Below are 20,207 nucleotides of genomic sequence, written 5' to 3'. Positions count from 1 at the left end.
GTTTTGGGGTGTGCGATGTCATTCCTTGGGGCTGCTGTCTGAAGAAAGCTGGTGTGATGGTTCTTGGCAGTTGCCAAATGCTTTGTGCCGCTATTAGGCTGGAGTTGGGAGCCTGTCTAGGCTGGTCCTGGGGCCGTGGGGGCAGGCCACGCTCACATCTTGTGCCTGCCGCGTGGCAACATGACACGTTTCACCCACTTCTATGTTTTTACAAAAGCCTCATTTATCCATATCATTTATCTGGTGTGAACCAGGCTACCTACAGCCCCAGCTTCACAATTTTTAGCTCTGAACTGGAGGACATGGCCTGTGATCGTCTTGCCCCAAACAGCCGCGGTGAGACCCATGTCTCTAGTGCCTTAAAATGCAGACTGTCAGCCCCACACATGGCTTGTGCTTGGGTGTTTTTTGAGGTTGGTGGGGTTTTTTTGGCTTTGGGGTTTTTTTGTTGTTTGGGGGGTGGGGTGGGGTTAATTGGGTGGTTTTTTGTTTTGGGGTTTTTGGGGTTTTTTGGTTTTGTTTTTGTTTTTCCTGTGCTGCTCTGCCCTGGCTGCCCTGCGTGGCAGCAGGAGGTGCCAGTGGGCTCAGGCAGCATAGGTTCATCCTGCCTTGGTGGCAGGGAGCCAAGGATAGATCTGTGCCACAGACGGAGAGACACACCAACCACATCAGAGAGCGGTACCTGTACCCGGATGGCTGCAGCAGTACGGTTATGCCGTGGTTGGCGTGTGTTGGCACTATGAACAGAGCCATGCCCAGAGTCCCTGGCAGCGGGACCTGGGCTGGGTGGGACGTTTGCACAAGCACATTCCTTCTCCATAGTGATGTGGGGTAAACTTTCGCTGCTCTCCAGCGACGCCTGCTTTCCAGAGAGGTGTGGCAGAGGCGATAAAGGGCACTTGGGTCGCATGCGTCACGTCTGCTTCCCCTAACTGTGTTTCTCTTCCCTCCTCACCCTCCACAGAATGCAAACAATGTTCAAGGTGTTTCTGGGGCTTTGTACGGATGGAGAAACTGCTTCTTGCAGAGCAAGTGCTAACTTGGTGTCGGAGCAGGAGCTGTAAACCTGGCCCCTGATGAGCAGGACTATTGCTAATTCATCAGTACGTGCTGCTTATAGTTACTGCTCTGAAAAATGCAGCTGCCAAGGGCAACAGCCCGTGGGAACGAAAGTGACACCAGAGCAAAAAAGCTACTTCTCACAGAATGAGCAGCCAGCAGCGTAACCCAAGTGAGGTTGCTCGTCATCCTGAGTGCTGCTCCTTGCTGTTGAGTAGCTCTTGGCTCCATGCGGTATTAACTTCAGGGTATTTTCACAGGACATGGTCCAACCCGGAATATGACCTCGTGGGTACGCTTTAATGGGTCCAGCAGTGGCCTGGAGAGTAGCAGAGGAGGAGTGGGGCTGGCTTGCTAGGGGGAGAGAGGAGCTTTAAAGGAAAGGTGGCTTTGGGAAAAGGGGATTGCAGGAAAGGGAATTTTTTTACAGCTCTGCTAATATTCTTAGGGGAAACACACCTTTCTGAGTATGGGAATCCTTCTACAGGAGCTGAAAGCATCTTTCTGTTTTTTTTCTGGCTGTATCACTTGGTCTAACACCCCACAACTGTCACTGGTGTCAGTCCTTGGGGCTGTGCCCTTTTTGCCCCAGGAGAACATGCGCACTCCTTGACAAAGTCCAAATTCACCCACTTTTTGCATAAATGTGAAACCCCTGGTGTCTCATTGCTGGGAATGATTTACACCGATAAGGAAGAACCTCAGAGCTGAAGTTGGCAATATCTTTATTAATATTGAGGGGACATCTCCATCACAGTGTTGGTTTTCTGCAAGATTAATGCTCTCATCCTGTCCCCTGCTTGGGGTCTGAGCTGTCCCCTGTTGCCTCACTGGGTCCTGGGAGCAGGGAGTGAGCCTGGCCAGCTGCAAGCTGGTGGCATCATCACACAGATGGGCTGAATCCTGCAGTTTTGGAGGCTAAAAGCTGGTGTGGAAGGCTGTCTGCCCAATCCCAAACCCACCAGGATCTCGCCATCAACCTGGGGACACATCTTGGTTCGGGGCTGGGCAGCAAAAGACCTGCAATGTCCTGCTCCTGGGCAGGGGGGCGGAGGGGGGTGTCTGGGGATGGGGAGCTTCATGGCTGGTGGTGGCAGTGCCTTGGGGTGGGGGCAGCTATTCTGCCCCCAGGAAAGGGGTGATTTTGGGACAGCCTCAGGGCTCCCAGGCTTCCAGCCAGTCAGCCCTGATGCTGTCACTGGACAGTGCCTTTACCTGGATCAGCATCAGCTCCTTCCTCCGTGTTTCGGAGGCCTCTGGTGGCCGGGTCCCCCCTGGGCAACTGCCAGGCACGGTGGGCTCGCTGGCCCGGCTCTCCATATCCTCTCTCTCCTTGATGTGGGCCACCAACTTGGGGTCCTCAGAGCGGTTGGGGTAAGGACACTGCCATCTGCCCAGGAATGCTGCAGGTGGGAGGTGACCTCCGCTGCCCCAGCCAAAGTTTTTGATGCTGATGGCGGAGGATGCGGTGGCAAAGCAGCAGCTAAGCAGAGGCATCTGGATGCGCAGCATGCTTGGCGAGGCTTCTGCTGGCTGGGTCTGCTCTGCGTCCTCACACACGCTGGGGGAGCACAGGGATACCCCACACCACTCAGTGCCTCCATCCCAATGCATGTGCAAGCAGGGAGGAGCTCTGGGAGGCCGTGTCGCTGTCCCAGCAGCTCATCCGTCACCCAGTGCAGCCCCCAAGCCCCACAGGGGCTGGGCAATGCACTCCCAGGGGGGATGTGCTGTTTGCTCACTATAATTGGGCTGGGGGGGGGGTGGGCACAAGCCCCCTTGTGCTATTGCTGCCCTGAAGCACTCACCCTCTTCTTCTCCAGCCCCAGGGCTGCGCCGTGCACTCACCACGTGTTGAAGGTGCAGCCCAGGAACGAGGGCTTAAAGGTCTCGGCGGCTGTGGCCATGGTGTAGGGGGGTTGAGCTGTGGGCTCGTTCCAGTATTTGTCCTTCACGACAGGGGGCAGGTTCTGGTACCTGTCATCCGCGGGGAGCAGGGCCACCTGGGCACGGCACAGGCAGGGGACAGGGGTGGCTTTGTGAGGACATGAGCAGGACCAGTGGCTGCAGGTGCTGCTCCCGGTGCCAAGCTGGCAGGGGTAGGGCTGGGCTCTGCAAGGGGCCAGGGAGGCTCCGGGCCCATCTCCTGGCTGCGTTGGGGGCTTTTGCCTTTTGAACACTTTTCTTGGAGGTGAGGGGCTGAGCAGTGGTGCCAGGCTGCTGAGTGAGCAGACACACAGTGGGACAGGGATGGAGGGACAAGGTGCGGCCCTGCTTCCTTGCATGGGAATCTATTTTTGGACAAGGACCTGCACGGCCAGGAGCTGGGCACAGGCCCCGCTGCCAGCGAGCAGGGATGTCCCTGTGCCCTGACTGCAGCAGCCCCACACAGCGTCAGCGTGGGGCAGGACCCACCTGCAGGTTCCTGTCTGTCAGTTTGTTGGTCTCAAAGTCATCACCGTCTTCTCCGAAGGGGTTAAGGATCTGCACTGCAGCCTGGGGAGGGAGGGGGCCAGGTGAGACAGGAGAACAGGGACAGCTTCCCATGGGATCTCCATCCCTTGGTCCACCCATGGAGCACATGAAACGTGCAGGCTTGATCTGTGGAGCAATTGCAGTATTGAGCCACTTTGGTATAGAGGCGCTTCTGCTCCTCAGCAGCCGCTGCAATGGGCACACAGGGGGGTCAGGGACACGCAGCGGGGTCAGGGGCAAGTGGTGGGGCTGGGGTGCTGCCTCGGACCTCCACAAAAAGCTATCACCTGATTGCACTTCTTGCCATCCTCTGCCACCACCCGTCCTGCTGGTGCCTCTTCCACTTAAACACCCCGGGGTGGGCCCAGGCAGCCGAGCCCTCTCTGTGACGGATTGGGGCTGTCAGAGGCAGGGAACAAGGAACTCCGGATCGGTCACACCTCCCTGCCACCAGCCACGGCTGGGGATTTTAGCGGGGGCTGTGGGTGCCAGAGCCAGGGCTGGGCAGGACCCAGTGGAGTGGCTTGGGTCGTTCGTTCCCTTCTGCAGCCACGGCAGCTGAATTGAGGCTCCATGAGAAGGAGGGGAAAGGACGGAGGGTTTCATGGCTCCTGGCAGCCCTGGGAACGGGACCCCAGGGTATGCAGGCAGACCTGGCACCCAGGGAGGGCTGTGGGATATTTCTGGAGCATGGATGAAAAACATGCCTGTCACTGCCTGCGTCCTCCCCGCCAGCAGCAGGCAGTTCCTGCAGCCCTGGGCTGGGCTGCAGCCCCTGGGGACGGCTCCTGACCCCTGCCCATCCTGCCTCTGCACTTCGGCAGCTCCTGGTCCCCGTGTCCCCAGGGGGAAGTTGCGGGTGGCATGAGCTGGGGCACACTGGGATCCCCTGGGTGTCCCCTGGCTGCACTACCTGGCGGGGGGGGGTGGAGGCACATTAAAGGCTGGCACCAGGCCACTTTCCCAGGGCCCAGGAGGGAGCGAGAAGGGAAAAATTCCAGCGGTACATAAAACAGTGGGAAACATCCATGACAGCGAGACATGCAGGGAAACCATCCCGTCCTCATCCCCAATCCACGCTGAGGCTAGGGCTGAGTGCTGCCGGGGCCTGTGGCTTGTCCTGCCGTGGGCTGCCGGAGGCCACGCCATGCTCTACAGGAAACGCTGCTTCCTTTGCTGGCCGGAGCGCCGCGTCCTGCCGTGCCGGGCTCCCTCCCTTCCTGCCCGGGTGCAGCGCCTGGCCCAGGCCAGCTCCAGTGCGGAGTGGGGTAGCTGCTGGGGTTTCCAGCTTGGGAAACGTCCCCCTGGGCAGGGGGGGCAGGAGTCAAGTGCACCTGTGTCCTCCCCATCCCTGGAGAAGGGCTGGAGCACCCATGGGTGAGACTCGCCAGGGGATGCCTCTGCAGAGGGGTGATTTACAGCACGCACAGCCTTTGCCCGGTTCCCAGGAGCCTCGCAGGTCCTTGCCCCAGCCAGGAACCATGGCATTTACACCAGACTGACACCTTCCCCAGCCAGGCTGTAAATCAGTGCAAGGCAGAGGCTCTGCTCGCCCTCAGCAGCGCCCAGCTCTGCTCTGCTGGGCTGGCAAAGCAGCCCTGGATCTGTCAGATGAGACCAATGCTGGGGCATCACCCAGGGCACGGGAGGGCAGATGGGGTAGGAGCAAAGCCCCCCCATCCCTGCACTCCCCCACACCCCGTCGGACAGCTCCCCACCACCCCAAACCACACACACACAGGGGTGGAGCCACACTGCCAGGAGTAAAATGATTTGTTTATTATTAAGAGCTGGATCCTACAGGGCTTAGCAGCACATCGGGCAGGGGAGGCTGCAAGGGGCCCCCCCAGTGCTTCCCTCTGTGTGTGTGTGTGTGTGTGTGTGTGCACCTCACGCACCTGCTCACGCCCACCCACGCACAGTCCCTGCACATGTGTGCACACACACTCATGCATGCAGCAGCACATATGGACCAGCTGTTTCAAGCCCCTATACCACGCAGTGGGACACGGTGGGATGTGGGGTGGGCAGCAGGTCCAGCCACCCCCAGCTCCCCCTGTCAAGCCCAGGGCACCCTGTCCACCATGGTCCCCGCTCAGACCACGCAGGCAGAGCCAGCCCCATATCATGTCCCCAGACCATGTTCTCTGTGGGCTGGGGAGCAGCAGGTCCATGCCAGATGCAATCTCACTCCAGCAAGAGAGGTCAGTGGGTCTGACACACGTAGTATTGTCACCTGGTCCCCAAAACCAGCCCCCTCCCCCTCTCCATGTACTTCCTCAGGCACTGCCAGCCCGTGTGTGCCCAAACACTGCCAGCCTGTGGCAGAGCCCCCGGTGCCCAAAGCACCCTCACACCCCCTGCCCAGCTGCAGCACATGGCAAGCGAGGGGTGCACGTGTTAGCGCAGGGGAAGGGATGGGAATTGGGGTGTGCAACTTTGCAAACAGCCACTGTAAGCCACGGCAGGACAGCACGTGCTTCTCCTGCTCTGCTGGTGTTTGCTACCGCCCAGCCCCTGCCATCCTCCCAGCGTGTCCCAGACACGGCCCGAGTCCCAGCATCAGTGCAGGTCAATGGTCTCATACTCCAGGTTGTCCGAGTCCTCCAGCTCGATGCCGGGTACCAGGTTGTAATAGTTGGTTGATTGACTCATGTAGATCTTCTCCCGGTCGGCAGAGTCCTTCAGGACTTCACTCACACTGATGGTGTCACCCTCTGGCTCACTGCTCCCCAGCTCCTCTGCCCTTGGTGCCGGGGTGTCCCACTGCCTGCCTGGCCCCATGCCCTGCTGTCCTTCACGGGCCAGTACCTGGGAACTGCTGGGGGATCCCCCCTGGATCTCCACCTCCTCATAGAGGTCCCTGCCACTCTCCAGTAGATCCACAGAGGGCTGGAGCAGGACCTGACTCCCCAGCAGCACCTTCTTCTTGGTCTCAGAGGGGGCAGTGGGCAGCTCATAGTGGTGGGACTCCACCACATTGTCCCCCTCTGCTGTGGCTGGGTGGCTGTGGGATCTGCTCTGAAGGCTGTAGTTGGTCTTTCTCTTCCGCCTGCAGAAGCACCAGGTGATGCTGATGAGGATGAGGAGAGGGGGCAGGCAGATGAAGAGGGCAGTGAGGCTGTGTGAGTGGCACAGCTCATCCCGGGGGATGCTCTGGAGGTCCATGCCGTGGTACCGCTCTGGTGTGTGGCAGATAACCTCAGTGACCAGGCTGGGCCAACCCTCCAGGTTGCTGAGCAAAGCGCAGCTGCAGTCCCAGCTGTTGTTGGAGAGCTGGAGCTGGAGCAGAGATGGCTTCAGGAGGCTGGTGGGGAGGAAGGTCAGGGCATTGAAGCCCAGGTAGACCTCCTGGACCTGGGTGGATGCTTTCAGGAGGGACTTGGGCAGCTCCTGGAGCTGGTTGCTGTCCAGATAAAGGATCCTCAAACTGGGGGCATCTTCTAGAAAGCTTCCAGGGAGACTTTTCAGCAGATTGTGACTTAAGTGCAAGATCTCCAAGGCAGGGGGGACTTCTTGTGCATTGCTGATATCCATGATGCTGCAGTGTGAGAGGTAGAGCTCCCGCAGCCCCCGCACCCCTACCAGCACGCTCCAGTCCAGGCGGGTGATGTTGGAGCCGGTAAAGTTGAGGCAGCAGCTCTCAGGGAGCGGAGCCTCCCGGAAAGCCTGGAAGTCCATGGGCTCCGTGCAGTTGCAGCTTTGCTGTGCTGGGTCGAGGGCAAGGCCGGCAGCGAGCAGGAGGCTGCCCCAGAGGGACACGGTCCCCAGCCCAGCGCCTGCGGGAAGAGCAGAGGGGCCGGGTGACACCCTGCGAGACCAGCTCTCCCTTTGCTCCAGCCCACCAAGGCGGGGGGGAGGGGGTGGTGGTGGTGGTGGCGAACCCCGCTTCTCCCACCCCTAGGAAAAGGAGCAGGGTCTCCCAGGGCTACCGCCCCCCGCCAGCCCGGGGCTGTCCCACACCCGACGTCCCGCCGGCAGCGAGCGACCCCCGGCTCTGCGCTCGCCGCCCCCCCCCGGGGTGCCCTGCCCGGCCTCACCTGCCGCCGCACGCCCCATCCTCCGGGGCCGCTCCGCGCCCCGCCGAGCTCCCCGCCGGGCGCGGCCACCGGCTCCGCCTCGCTGCGGGGCGGCCCCGCTGCAGCCCGCCCGCCCCGGCCCGGGCCCGCCTCGCCCCGCGCCCGCTGCCCCCGCCCCGCGGGCCGTGGTGTCCCCTCAGCCCCCCGTGCCTTCTGCCCTCGCTGGGCTCCCACCAGTCAGGGACCCTCCAGCCGCACTGTGCGGCGACACCCCCCAAGATATACTTGTCCCCAGCCCCCTACGTGCAATGCACCCTCTGACACCCCGCCTTCCTCTGCACCCCCCCCCATAAACCATGGCCCCTAGAGTCTCCCATCCCTTCCCCATCCCTCCTCTCTCCATCCCCCAGAAGCAATGTCCCTTCCCAGCCTTCCCCAATTTCCACCCTCCTCTGGCCCCCTGCAAGCTGTATCTCCCTCGAGCCCCCTCCATACACCAACATCCCCCCCCCCCCCCCCCCCCCCCCAAGCCCCTGGAGAGGCACCAGACTGGGCTCTGCTGAATTCCCTCCCTCCTGGGCAGAGAGCTTTGCCTGGGGCTGGTGCCCACCTCTGTGCACGGTGCAACTCCCAGCCCCAGAGGGGAGAGGATGCAGGGGTGACGTGCTTGCAGGATGCTTCTCTCTCCGTCACCGGACAGCTTCCTTCCGTCCCACACAAGTCCTGGGCTGGGAAGGAGGAGCAGACGGAGACACAAGCACTACAGCCTGCAGGAAAAGCACCGCTGGAGAGGGAAGCTGTGTTTCCACACCCTGAAAGTGTGTGTGTGTGCTCGCCGCGGTGTGAACCAGGTAAACCGATGCACGGTGTGGTACCGACAGCGCTTTGCTTCAGTACTGGAGGGAGGTGGGTAAGATGGGACCTGGCCCAAGTGCCAGTGCAGTGCTGCGGTGCTGGAGCCCAGCGGGCTGACCACAGTGGGGCAGGGCTCTGGCAGCTGCTCTTCAGGTTGGCTCGGGGTGCAGAGTGCTGGGACACCCTACATGCTGCATATCTGGGGTGCCTCAGAGGCCTGGCAAGCTCAGCACACCAGTAATAAAAGTGCTGGGTTGTTTTAGGCTTCCTTGGGCCACCTGTGCTATCCTGAGGGATGCAGCGGTGTTTGAGAAGGCACCAGGCTCCAAGGGCTTCTTCCCTTGATTTCACCCCTCGCTCGTGGCTCAAAACTGGCACCTCGGGTGCTGCTCACACGTCTCAGCTCAGGGACATTCCAGCTCCCAGTGGGAGAGCAGCAGCTCCTCTTGGCACAGACCCGTCACCCACATCCCGTGCACCCTGCTTGGGTCTCTCCCAGACCCACAAACCCTGGCAGAGGGTGGGTTTCTGGCAGTGGGACTACCCCGTCCTGCTGCAGGCATTGCCTCGTGAGCAGTGGGTTTGGGGTGCCGGCACCTCGTGCTGTGCGGCAAATGCTGCAGCAATGAACCCGGCACCAGGCATTTCTGCTGGGGAGCAGGGATGGAATGGGATGGAATGGAGCCGGGAGGGAAGCAGGGCCGGCCGAATCCTGGCTGCTGGGGTGGGATGCAGGAAACGGCCATTCGAGTCCTTGCGGGAAGGGAGATGCTGGCAGTGCACTGGCCTGGGGGGACAAGAGTTGTCTGCTGGGGTGCCCTGGACACAGCCACACAGCCCCAAGCTGGCACCCACGGGCTGGAGCCTGCTGACACCCTGCTTGTGGTAAAGTCTCCCCTGCTTCCTCCTCTCTGGGGCAGCAACTGAACCAACAGGCCTATTGCAGGATATTTCCCTGAGACTCCATGGGCCGCATACGACCTCCCAGGGGTAACCTTCCAGCACTGGCATTTTATATACTATCCCAGATCCAAGTGCTTCCTTAATCCAGAGGGATCCGGGTCCTTTTATCCCTCCAGGCAGCTCTGCCCAGATTTGCAGCTTCCCCTCTGCACATCCCCAGCCAGCCCCTGGGGTAGGCTGGCCTCCCTGGTGCTGGTGCTGGTGGTGGTGCTGGAGCTGGTGCTGGTGCGGATGCTTCTTTCCCCAGCTTGGCTGAGGGACCAGCCATCTTCTCCCTCCTGCTCCTCCTTGGTGTCTGCAGCCCCGTGCTTTGCAGGAGCTCACTGGCTGAGAGTGCCGAGGGAGGGGAAAACCCCTCTCCCGAGGGGGTCAGGGCTGTCACCCCAACCCCAGGGAGCTACCCTGCACCCCAGGCTGTGAGGGTGGGGGCACCTCAGGGGGGACCGGGCTGGAGCCAGGCCACGTCTGAGTATCATTGGGGATGGAGATCCCACAGCCTCTCTGCGTTCCTGTAGTATTTTACCATGCTCACAGGGGAAAAAAGTTTCCTAGTATCTAGATGGAATTTCCCTTGATGCAACTTGCATCAGGTGCCTGTCTTCATTTCGCTGTACGCCTCCCCAAAGAGCCTGTCTCCCTTTTTCCTGTAACTCCATCTAAATGGCTGCAGGCAGCCAGGAGATCACCCGAGAGCCTCCCCTTCCCCAGGCTGGGCAGGCTGTTGATGTTAAACCACACTTCCTCCCACCGCCCCAGCTCGGTGATGGGAAAACCCCTGCCTAGGATGCTCTGCATCACCATGAACCCCATCTGCAGGTGGAGGGGGGGCTGGTCTCAGGCTCCATCCCTCTTGGAGAGGAGATGCCTCAGCCCTGGCGGGACATGGGCTGCGGGGTCCATCCGTGCCCCCAAACCCAGCCCAAGAGCTCACGCGAAGCCAGAGAGGAGCAGGAGCGGGGCCGGCAGCTCTCAGCCCTCGCTGGTCCCTGCTGTGCGTCTGTGGGGCACCCCGGGGTAAGCCCCGTGCAGGTCATCCCGCCACCCCCAGGCAGGTCCCCTGGGGCCTCCCTGCACCCCTGGGTGCCTCCACCCACATTCTGCCTTCAGACGCTGACTCAGCTTTCCCCGGGGAGCTCCCAGCAGCCCCATCCTGGGCCTCTGTCAGAAAAGCAGCATTGCCCCGTGACGCCGCCTGCGCCCTGGGGAGCCCTGGGGCCCTGGTGGAAACAGGCAGCTTTCCCCCAAGGGGCAGCAGCCTCCCTGCCTGCGGGTTTGCATGCATTTCCTCTGCAAAAGCTGGAAACCTGAGAAAAAAGCAGACAGATCGGGGTTGTTTCCTTTCTCCCTGTAGGCAGGTTTGCTCAGCTTTCCTGCACCAAAAAAAGGGGGTTAATTCCCTCCACAGGGGATTTGCTGTGAAGCACGGGCTGTTTGGCTGGGAGTACTCATGCAAAACCCTCAGCATATTCAGGAGCAGGTTGAGCATCAGTGACCAGAGCCTTGAGCTGCCTCGGGGAAGCAGAGGTGGAGTGCAGAGGGGGGAACTGGGGCACAGAGCGAGGGACATGCACACAGTCACCCTGTGCGCAGTATGGAGCAGGGGAAGGGCAGCAGGATCTGCTTTTGAGGGGCTCTTGCAACGCTGCTGCTCCGGGCTGTGGGGGGCCGTGGGTTTGTGGCCATCTCTGCCAGCTCCCACACCCATGGGGAGGGAGAGATGCCCCACATTCTTTCATGACCTGTTTTGGGTGACACAGAGACGTGTCCTCCTCATGGCCATTAGAGAGCAGCACCGCTATGGCACACTGCCCAGACACTACCGCACAATGGGGCCAGCACAGCCAGGCCCCCCCCCCACGACGCCAGAGTCCCCAGGAAGCCCAGGACAGGGCAGGTGCCGAGGGGCGAGGATGAACATCCACAGTGGGACAGTCCTGTAGGTCACCAGCCCTAGACTGGTCACCATGGGCAGCCACAGGGCACCGACATTTTAGGCTGTTTGAGGGCCAGTGGGGCACAGGGCTGGGCTGGAGCCAGGGCAAAGGGTGGCCAACAGGCACCTACCCAGGGGACAGCCTGGCCAGGGAGCCCACTTGCAGCTTCCACTGTCCCTTACACCCCCAGCGCCCCACCTGGGGTGGGCTGTGACTCCCCTCCCCAGCCCCTGGCACAGAGCGAGGGGCTCCAGCGGTGTCCTTGCCTGCATCCAGGGTTGGCATGGGGGGGCAGTGCCCACGGCAGACACATGGGCTTTGAAATCCCACCCTGGCCACGGCCTTTCCATGGGGTGCAGGTGTGGGGTCCCAGGGGGTCACGTGACACAGCCTGGTCACCCCTGTAAGGAGAGGTGTCCCATGAGTGAGTGTGTGTTGGGGGACGTGTATGGGGTGGGGTCTCTGCATGTCTAGGGCATACCTGTGCTTAGGGGAGCTGCTGCCCCATGGGGGTCTCTGTGTCCAGGCAGGAGCAAGCATCTACTGGGGGCCCCTGAGCCTGGGGGTGGGGGGGGTGTGTGTGTGTGTGTGTGCGCGCGCGCGTCTGTGCGGAGGAGGCAGCAGGGCCGTAGCGGGATTCCCCCGGGTCACCGCCAGCCGAGAGGTGCCAATAGATGCACAAACCCCCACCGCCCCGCCCACCCGGCGCCCTGCAGCGGCCGCTTTAAGGGCAGAGCGGGGCCGCCTGGGGGCGGGGCTCCACGGGTGACGTCAGCGCGCCCATTGATAAAGGCGGCGGGATTCCCGGGGCGGCAGCAGCGCGCGGCGGCGGGGCCACGTGTGTGGGGCCCGGTGGCGGCGGAGTCAGCCCCAGCCCCGCGGAGCCTCCTCCTTCTCCCGCATCCGCCATGGAGCCCGCCGGCCTCTTCCCTCCCTTCCCCGCCGCCTGCCTCCCCGCACAGCCCGCCCCTGCCCCGGCGCCCCCGCCCCGCGCGGCCGAGACCACCCGCATCATCACCGACCCGATCTCCGGCCGCTCCTACTGCAAGGGACGCCTGCTGGGAAAGGTACCGGGGGGGGCGGGGGGCGAGCCGCCGCGGGGAGCACCGACCGGGGCGTGCCGGGTTGAGGGAGGCTGGGAGCCACCGCCCGGTGCTGCGGTGGCGGCGGGGAGGGACGGGGGCTATGCGTCTGCTCGACCCCCCACCCCCCGAGGTGGCCCGGGGCTGGATGCGGCCCTTCGGCTGCCGCACGCCGCCCCCACTCTCCCCGCCTCTCCCGGCGGGTCCGCAGCGGCGCTGGAAGCTGTGAATCACCCGAGCTGGCTGCATGCCTCGCCGGTTATCGGAGTCGCATCGGTTTCGGGGCGCCCCGCGGGGCGTGCGTAGGCCGGCGGGTGCCCCGGTTCCCAGGGGTGCCGGCCCGCGTCGCTCCGTCACACGCAACTTTTCCTCCCGCTGCCAGCGGTGTGTGTGGGAGGTGGGTGCCGGTTCCCAGCCCAGCCCGGGCGGGCTCGGCGGCTGAGTGTGCAGATTGGAGGTTGACATCACGGCAGGAAAAACCTGTCTCCATGGGGCTGCTTTTCGGTGGCCTCTGATCCCTGAGCTCGCTGCCCTGTGCAGGACTTTCCACGTTGGTCTGTCACGTGGAAAGATGCACAGTCCGGCAACAGTGGGAGGAAAAATGCCCTGGAGGTTTTACAGGAACTGGGTGAAGAAAATCCCTGGTTGAGAGCATCATAGTTCAGATCTTAGTGGGCGACGCAGCAGGAGGGAACGTGTGACGCTTGCCAGGCTGTGCTGCAAGGGAACAGAGGAGGAGGAGGCGGCTTGTAAGCAGGCATGGGAGAAGAGCTGTCTCTCACCCATCCATAACCACCTCTTCCCTCGCAGGGTGGGTTTGCACGATGCTATGAAATGACGGACCTCTCCAGCAACAAAACCTATGCCGTGAAGGTCATTCCTCACAGCCGGGTGGCTAAACCCCACCAGCGGGAAAAGGTGGGTGCCGTGGGGCTGGTGGGGTGGTGGGCTGGCAGGGTGCAGCAGGGACCCTGCGCTCACCTTCTCCCTTTCAGATCACTAATGAGATCGAGCTGCACCGGGACTTGCACCATAAGCACATCGTCAAGTTCTCCCACTACTTTGAGGACACAGAGAGTATCTACATCTTCCTGGAGCATTGCAGTAGGAAGGTGAGCACTGGTGTGGCCTCCTTGTCAAAGGATCTCCTAAACAGAGCCGTGGCTGGTTGGACCAGACCTTATCTGAGGTGCTTTGTTAGCATTCTCTTTTTCCTGGGCTGCCCTGCTGCCTGCTCTGTCACACCCTCTGTGCTCAGCCGTAACCCATGTGATTTCGTACAGCGCTGGGGACACAGCCAGTTGCTTGTCCCACTTGGGCTGCCTTGCTCATGTTGGCAGTCCGTAGCTCCTGATGGGGCCACCATAAATCCAGTGGTTCCCCTGGCTGTGCTGAGCAACCTCAGTTTCACGTGGGGAATCTGCTGAGGTCATGGCTGTGGAAGAAGGATTATTTGTGGATGTGCAACTTCTGGAAGAACTGGCTTTGACCTTGCCTGCCCCTTGTCTAGTCAGCAGGGCTGCCTGTTCTCCCTGCCTGCCATCACCAAGCTGCCTTTTCTCCCTCTGCAGTCCCTGGCCCACATCTGGAAGGCTCGCCATACTCTGCTGGAGCCCGAAGTGCGCTATTACCTCAAACAGATCATCTCAGGCTTGAAATACCTTCACCTCAAGGGCATCCTGCACAGAGACCTCAAGCTTGGTGAGTGCTGCGGTCAGGGCAGGGTGCTGTGTGGGGAGCAAGCTGCCCCAGAGGGACTTGTGGTGACGCATCACCCTTGACTTGCAGGCAATTTCTTCATCAATGAAAACATGGAGCTGAAAGTGGGGGACTTTGGGCTAGCTGCTTGCCAGGATATCTCCGACCAGAAGAAAAAGTAAGTTTGAAGTTTCCCTGTTCCAGAGCCTGCTGAGATTTCACTCTTCCTCTTCTTCCTGCAGCTTCCTTGGAGGGTGGAGGGGTGAGTGGTCCCTCTTGGCCTAGGGAGGGGAAGCCTTAAGGCCCCTTCCTCGGCTGGGGGAGCAGTTCCTGCCCCAGCTGCCAGCAAAGTGAGGGGGCTGGGGGCTTTGTGGCTCCTTCAGTAGTGAGCTCGCAGCCGTCGGGGAGAACAATGTGCTGACTATGGCTATTGTGCCTGTCTGGCTGCCCTGCCGGCTGCACGGGCTGGGACACAAAGGCTCTGTTCCTCCCCGGCTCTAGGACAAGCTCTTCCCAACGGCTCCCCAGGAGCAGCTGCTCCTGACCCCTGGGAGCTGGAGATGGGCGAGTCTGTCTGGGGCTCCTTGGAGATGGATGGGGGCTTTGGGCCACAAAGAGCAAAATGGAGGTGGGGGGGGGCAGGCTGCAAGCTGAATCCCAGGGCTTGGAGGGGTGGAGGCTGTCTGCAAGGGCAGGCAGAGCATGCACTGACCTGATGCTCTGCCCCACAGGACAATATGTGGGACCCCCAACTACCTGGCCCCAGAAGTGCTGCTGAGGCAGGGCCATGGGCCGGAGTCAGATGTGTGGTCTCTGGGCTGTGTCATGTAAGTCTGTCTGCTGGCTGGGGAGGGGTCCGGGCAGCTCTGCCTGTGCGGGGTGAGGGAGAGCCGGGCTGTGGAGCACCCCGATGAGGAAGTCCTCTGTGCTTTGCCTCGTGGCTTTGCAGTGGTTGCCGAAAGGCGGGGGAGGGGAGCGAGTGGCTGGATCCTGCCTAGCCCCGCTTTGGGGTGGGTGCTGCTAGCCATCCCGGGATGCCACTCGGGCTGTGCAAGCGGGAACTGCGAAGGAACTGCTAAGGGCAGGCGCTCTTGTGCTGCATTCGGCTCTGTTTCAAAGCAGGCTCAACCGCCCTGTGAACCTGATAAACAACGGAAAATCTCGGTGGCTGGTGGCAGCTGCCGCTCTGTTTGTATGGGGAGCGGTTGCTGTGCTGCTTCGGTGCATCCAGCCCCTTGCCCGGCCGCTGCCCGCAAGCTTCCTGCTCTGCTTTCCGCCCTGTCAGCCGTGCAGGGGGTGGGAGCAGCAGCAGTGGAGTGGCCTTCTCCTGCCAGCCCTCTCCGTTTCCTAGGGCTCCTCGCTTGTTGCTCTAAACAGTTGCTAGGAGGAAGCGTGGCCGGATGTGAGCACGGCTGCCCGGGCTGGAAGTAGTGCTCCCAGCCAGGTGTGGCCGGCCAAATGCCAATAACTTCCTTGCTTTAAGTGCTGCTGAGTCACAGGCCTGGTGGGGATGTGACGATGGCATGTGTATCCCCCTCCCAGGTACACCCTGCTGTGTGGGAACCCTCCCTTCGAGACCTCCGACCTCAAGGAGACCTACAGGTGTATCAAGCAGGTGGAGTACACCCTCCCTGTCTTTCTCTCCTTGCCTGCCAAGCACCTCATTGCAGGCATCCTCAGACGCAACCCGCAGGACCGCCTCACGCTCGAGGAGATCTTGGATCATGAGTTCTTCAAGGTGAGTGGGTTGGAGTGTGGCCTTCACCCTCCTCTAGGTGGGATGAGGCTTTTTGGGCTGTGCAGGGTGCTGTCCTTGGAGCCCAAGTCTCAGTCCTTCAAAAGAAGCAGTTGCTGTCCTGCCCGAATGCCAGCCAGGGGAACTGAGGGATCTGGTGTGCTACTGCCACCTTGTCCCTATAGCATGGGCTGTTTCCCATACTGAGTGCCGGTTGTGGGGCCAAGGCTTGACAGAAATGCAAGCTGGCTGTCAGGAGGGCTGTGAGTGACTGCAGTCAGATCAGGGCAGCTGCTCTGCCTGGAGCATGTGGGCTATGGAAACAAAACCTCTGCCTTGACCTCTCTGCAGGGCTACACGCCTGAGAAGCTTCCTCCCAGCAGCTGTGTGATGGCTCCAGAGCTGAGTCCCCCCAACCCAGCAAAGAGTCTGTTCGCTAAAGTCACTAAGACGCTCTTTGGGAAGAAGAAACCCAAGGGTGAGTCCATGCGCTTGCCCAGGAGTCTCTGGATGACCCTTCCTCCAGGGAGAAGTGGGTTCCATCTCCTGGAGAGACAGCCTGATGGGTCTCTGGACCCCTTGCCCTTCTTGTGCTGGTGGCCTGGCATGGGTGTGCACTGGAGAGCAGATGCTATGCTGCAACCCACGGGTGCAGTTCTTCCTGAAAGCCCTGTGTTGCATGAGAACTGGGAAGTGAAAGTGGGAGGCAGCTGCCTGACACCATCCTCATCACCACCATGGGCATGGGAGAAGAGGGAGAGCTGAGCTACTGGGAGGGGTGGCCTAGATGTCCCCATCCCCTGTGCCCAGCAGTGTGCTCATCACTTGCTCTCTCCTCAGCCAAGAAGGGGTCTTTAGAGGACAAGGATGACATCTCCAAGCTGGTCACTGGGCTGATGAAGACCTCGATCTGCCGACAGATGAGCTATAAAACTGTGGAAGGGAATGAGGTGAGAACATCCCTAAGCCTGTGAACGCCCCTGCTCAGGGGAGCAGGTAGGACAGTGATAAAGCCAGGTCTCTCCACAGGCCACCCCTATATCGTGCCGCAGTGCCAGCTCTAGCCCCGTGGAGACTGTGGTAGAGGAGACATCTCACAAGTCTGTGTCCCCCTCCATCCGGGCGACAACAGCCAGCAGCTGTGAGGGTGAGCAATACTTGTCCAGGCCACTCCAGCCTGTCCAAAGCTTCCTGTCCTGCCCTGGCTGATAGTGGGGCCGACTGACTCAGCCTGTCATCTTCTCTCCACAGCCTTTGAAGACTGCATCACTGCCTCTGCCATCATCGAGTCAGCTGTCCGGCTCCTGCGGACCTGCCTCTCCTCCATGCCCCTAGGTAAACTGGTTGGACTGCTCTGGGATGGGACAGGGTGCTGTGCATCCCCTTCCCCATGGGATGAAGGCATGGCTCCTCTTTGGGGTACTTTAAACACTGCCAGAGCCTGCTGGGGGGGGGGGGATCTGCTCCCTCCTGGGGAGGTGAGGTGGATGCAGGCTGGCTGCCTGCTCTGCTCACCCCCTCTCCTCTCTACCAGCGGAGAAAAACCCAGCTTCCCTGGCCCGCCATGAGCACTTTGTCTGGGTGAGCAAGTGGGTGGATTACTCCAACAAGTATGGCTTTGGCTACCAGCTCTCCAACCGCAGCATTGGAGTCCTCTTCAACAATGGCACGCACATGATGCTTTCCCCCAACCACAGGTAAGCAGTGAGGAAGGGGCTGGTCTCTCTGGAGAAGCTCCTTGGGTGGGAAGGGGTAAGGGGAGGCTGTGCTGGGGTGGTTTTGGTGCTGGGTGGTCCCAAAACTCATGGTCCGCTCCCTCCCAGGACTGTGCATTACAACCCAACCAACAGCAAACACCTTGTGTTCTCTGTGGCCGCCATCCCCGAGCAGCTGCAGGGACAGATGAGTGTCTTGCGCTACTTTGCATCCTACATGGAGCAGCATCTCATGAAGGTGGGTGCTGGGGCCCTGGGCTGACATCATGGGTAGACATGTCGGGTCATGGTTTGACCACACTGCTTGGGGTTATGGGGTTCCCTGCTCACAGGCTCTGGCCAGGTGGACACTCAGGGAGTTGTATCCTGGGAGTGGGGACCCCGCTGGGGATGTGTCCAGGTTTGGCTACGTGTATGCTGGTGGCAGTGCTCCCATGTATGGGACCAGTGGCTTATGCAGACCCTTTTCTCCAAGGGAGGTGACTTGCCCAGCATAGATGACCTCGGGCAGCCAGCCCTGCTGCTCCTGCAGTGGGTGAAGACCGACCAAGCCCTGCTCATGCTCTTCAGCAATGGCACCCTCCAGGTATGTTTGGCACAGTGAACATGCCCAGACCCCTGTGGGGAGGAGGCCAGCTGGGGACTCCTGGCCTGTGTTAGGTCTTGTCTGCCACAGTCCAAATGTGTCCAGTTGTGACAACAGCTGTGGGGACAGGATGCTGCTCTAGTGCCTGGAGTCAGCTGTTTCCGACTGTCCCAGTGCTGGGGCTGGTGTGTTCCTACCATGGGGCATGGAGCAGAGATGTTCCTGGGCAGGTCGGGGAGGAGAAACGGGTTGAGGCAGGAAGTGTGGCTCCATCCTGGCTCCTGGCATGCTGTGGGAAGCGTGGGTTAAACCAAGCTCAACCTGTCTCCTAGGTGAACTTCTACAATGACCACACCAAGGTGATCATTAGCAAGCCTGACCACTCCTGCCTTGTCACCTACATCAACCGGGAGCGCAACTCCTACACGTACAAGCTGTGCAGCATCCAGGAGCTGGGCTGCTCTCCTGAGCTCCACCACCGCCTCAGATACATCCTCAAGCTCCTTCAAGAACGGGCTGAGGCCTAGCATGGGACCTTGGGGGACCCTCTCAGGACATAGAGGTTTCCCCCTGCCCTCCCATGGGATGGGAGGTGTGTTGTGGTGCTGGCTGCCCACCTGGGCACCTTGTATCGTGGTGCTCAGCTGGACTCTAGACTAAGACATGTGGATGTGGTTACAGCAGCAAGTCTGGACATGGACATCCTTGCTGCTCCCTGGCTTTGGGCAATCATCTTTCCACTAGCAGCTCCTGCTCTGGTTGTGCTGGTCTTGGTGGAGTTGGACTAGAGTGGCACAGGGAGGTGGTGGTGGGTGAGTGTCCTGCAGCCAGGTTTGGGGCTGGCTGTGCCTTGTTTGTGGCCTGGTGCTCCAGCCTGCCCTGGCCAGCAGCTGCCTGCAGTGGGGACTCGGGCTGTCCTGCCCAAGGTGATGCACTAGTTGCACAGACCCTCTCCATGGCCTGGAGAGGACCGGCACAGCCTTGACCTTGAGGCTTGGCTGCTGTGGAGTAGGGAAAACTCCTTTCCAGGTGTGCACAGGGGTGAAGGGTGCTGTCTGCCCTGCCGGGGCTGTGTGGGCTGGTGCGTGCTGCTCCACAACTGCTACACTAAGGAGGGGACTGTGCTGGGCCCAGCTGTGTCCTGTCTGCTCCCAAATTGTGAATTGTCTGGTACAACTTGAGGTTTGATAAGGGAGGGAGGGGATCTGAGGGCTTGCCTGGAAAAGCTCTCATCTTGCTGGGACCTGGGTAGGTTTCTTGTTTCAAGGCAGTTTCTGCCATGTGGGACTATTTATGTATCTTATTTATATGGAATTATTTATTTTCCTGTTGATCTGTCCATGTGCAGCCCCCCTGTCCTTGACTCACCTCAATAAAAATTTATTTGTGTAAGGGCAAACTGTCTGCCTTGCTTGGAGCTGGGGTCACAAAAGGGCTTCAGCTTCCCCATCACCCTTGCTCTAGGGCTGCTTCTGCCTGCTTGACACTGGCTATTGCTGGGGGACAAGGTCAGGGAGGCAGGATGGGGGGAGCAGCCAATGTGGTGCCTCCATTGCCATTCCTGGGACTTAGCTCTTGCTTGATGCCTATGGAGCCCTGGAGCTGCCTCAGCTTCTCTTTGCTGCTGCCAAACTCTCATTCCCAACTGTATGCAGTTGGACCAAACCCAGCTGCTCTCATGCCTGGAGAAGGCAGGGGCTGTCCCCCAAGGGAGTGAGTTGTCTGGGCCCTTGCACTATGAGACCTGGTGTCATGGGATATGAGCTGGGAATTAAGCTAGGAAAGAGGAGGGACTTAATCTGCTCCATGAGCTTGCTTTGAAGGTGATCTGTCACCTCCTTCCCTAGTGCTGGTGTAATCAATCTTGCAGCTTGGGCTGGGCCCCGTAGCGTGGCCTTGGGCAGCTGCCTGCTTCAGGGTAACGCAGCCTTCTGGGTTGTATTTGCTGCAGCTTGGGTCTTTTTGCAAACTGTGGCAGCGGAAGCTACAGCATGGCTGGGGGCTGTAGTGAGCATCAGGCCACCAAGGTGCATCAATATCTTGTTCCCTGCACAGACCATGGCCTAAGACTCCAGGTATGAGCCAC

General features: G+C 60.6%; 2 protein-coding genes across 3 annotated transcripts; one reads left to right on the top strand and one right to left on the bottom strand.

Annotated features, from left to right (window-relative positions):
* Positions 1-5,289: 5,289 nt before the first annotated feature.
* Positions 5,290-11,731, bottom strand: LOC142602745 (uncharacterized). 2 transcript variants are annotated; one of them, XM_075759574.1, is made up of 2 exons: positions 8,164-11,731; positions 5,290-7,313 (listed from the first exon to the last, which is right to left on the bottom strand). In XM_075759574.1, exon 2 carries the CDS (start codon positions 7,213-7,215, stop codon positions 6,097-6,099), a length of 1,119 nt encoding a protein of 372 aa, XP_075615689.1. In that variant the 5' UTR covers positions 7,216-7,313; positions 8,164-11,731; the 3' UTR covers positions 5,290-6,096. The 2 variants fall into 2 exon arrangements, with proteins under 2 accessions (XP_075615689.1, XP_075615688.1); XM_075759573.1 differs by lacking the exon at positions 8,164-11,731 and adding an exon at positions 7,575-7,640.
* Positions 11,732-12,099: 368 nt separating this feature from the next.
* Positions 12,100-19,513, top strand: PLK3 (polo like kinase 3). Its single transcript, XM_075759572.1, has 15 exons — positions 12,100-12,372; positions 13,198-13,305; positions 13,383-13,499; positions 13,959-14,088; positions 14,176-14,263; positions 14,817-14,912; positions 15,628-15,823; positions 16,172-16,298; positions 16,661-16,770; positions 16,850-16,967; positions 17,072-17,155; positions 17,355-17,517; positions 17,644-17,773; positions 18,011-18,121; positions 18,454-19,513. The coding sequence occupies exons 1-15, from the start codon at positions 12,214-12,216 to the stop codon at positions 18,646-18,648; spliced, it is 1,932 nt and encodes a 643-aa protein (XP_075615687.1). The 5' UTR covers positions 12,100-12,213; the 3' UTR covers positions 18,649-19,513.
* Positions 19,514-20,207: the final 694 nt, after the last annotated feature.

The sequence above is a fragment of the Balearica regulorum genome, chromosome 8 (assembly GCF_011004875.1).
Source record: "Balearica regulorum gibbericeps isolate bBalReg1 chromosome 8, bBalReg1.pri, whole genome shotgun sequence".
In the NCBI taxonomy this organism is placed as follows: Eukaryota; Metazoa; Chordata; class Aves; order Gruiformes; family Gruidae; genus Balearica; species Balearica regulorum.
The sequence above is the reverse complement of the archived record's forward strand: the minus strand, read 5'-3'. Positions and strand labels throughout refer to the sequence as shown.

Coding starts and splice junctions, on each gene's coding strand:
- PLK3 (XM_075759572.1), top strand. CDS start 12,214: ATGGAGCCCGCCGGCCTCTTCCCTCCCTTCCCCGCCGCCTGCCTCCCC. Junction 14,264..14,816: donor ATCTCCGACCAGAAGAAAAA/GTAAGTTTGAAG, acceptor TCTGCCCCACAG/GACAATATGTGGGACCCCCA. Junction 15,824..16,171: donor TGGATCATGAGTTCTTCAAG/GTGAGTGGGTTG, acceptor ACCTCTCTGCAG/GGCTACACGCCTGAGAAGCT.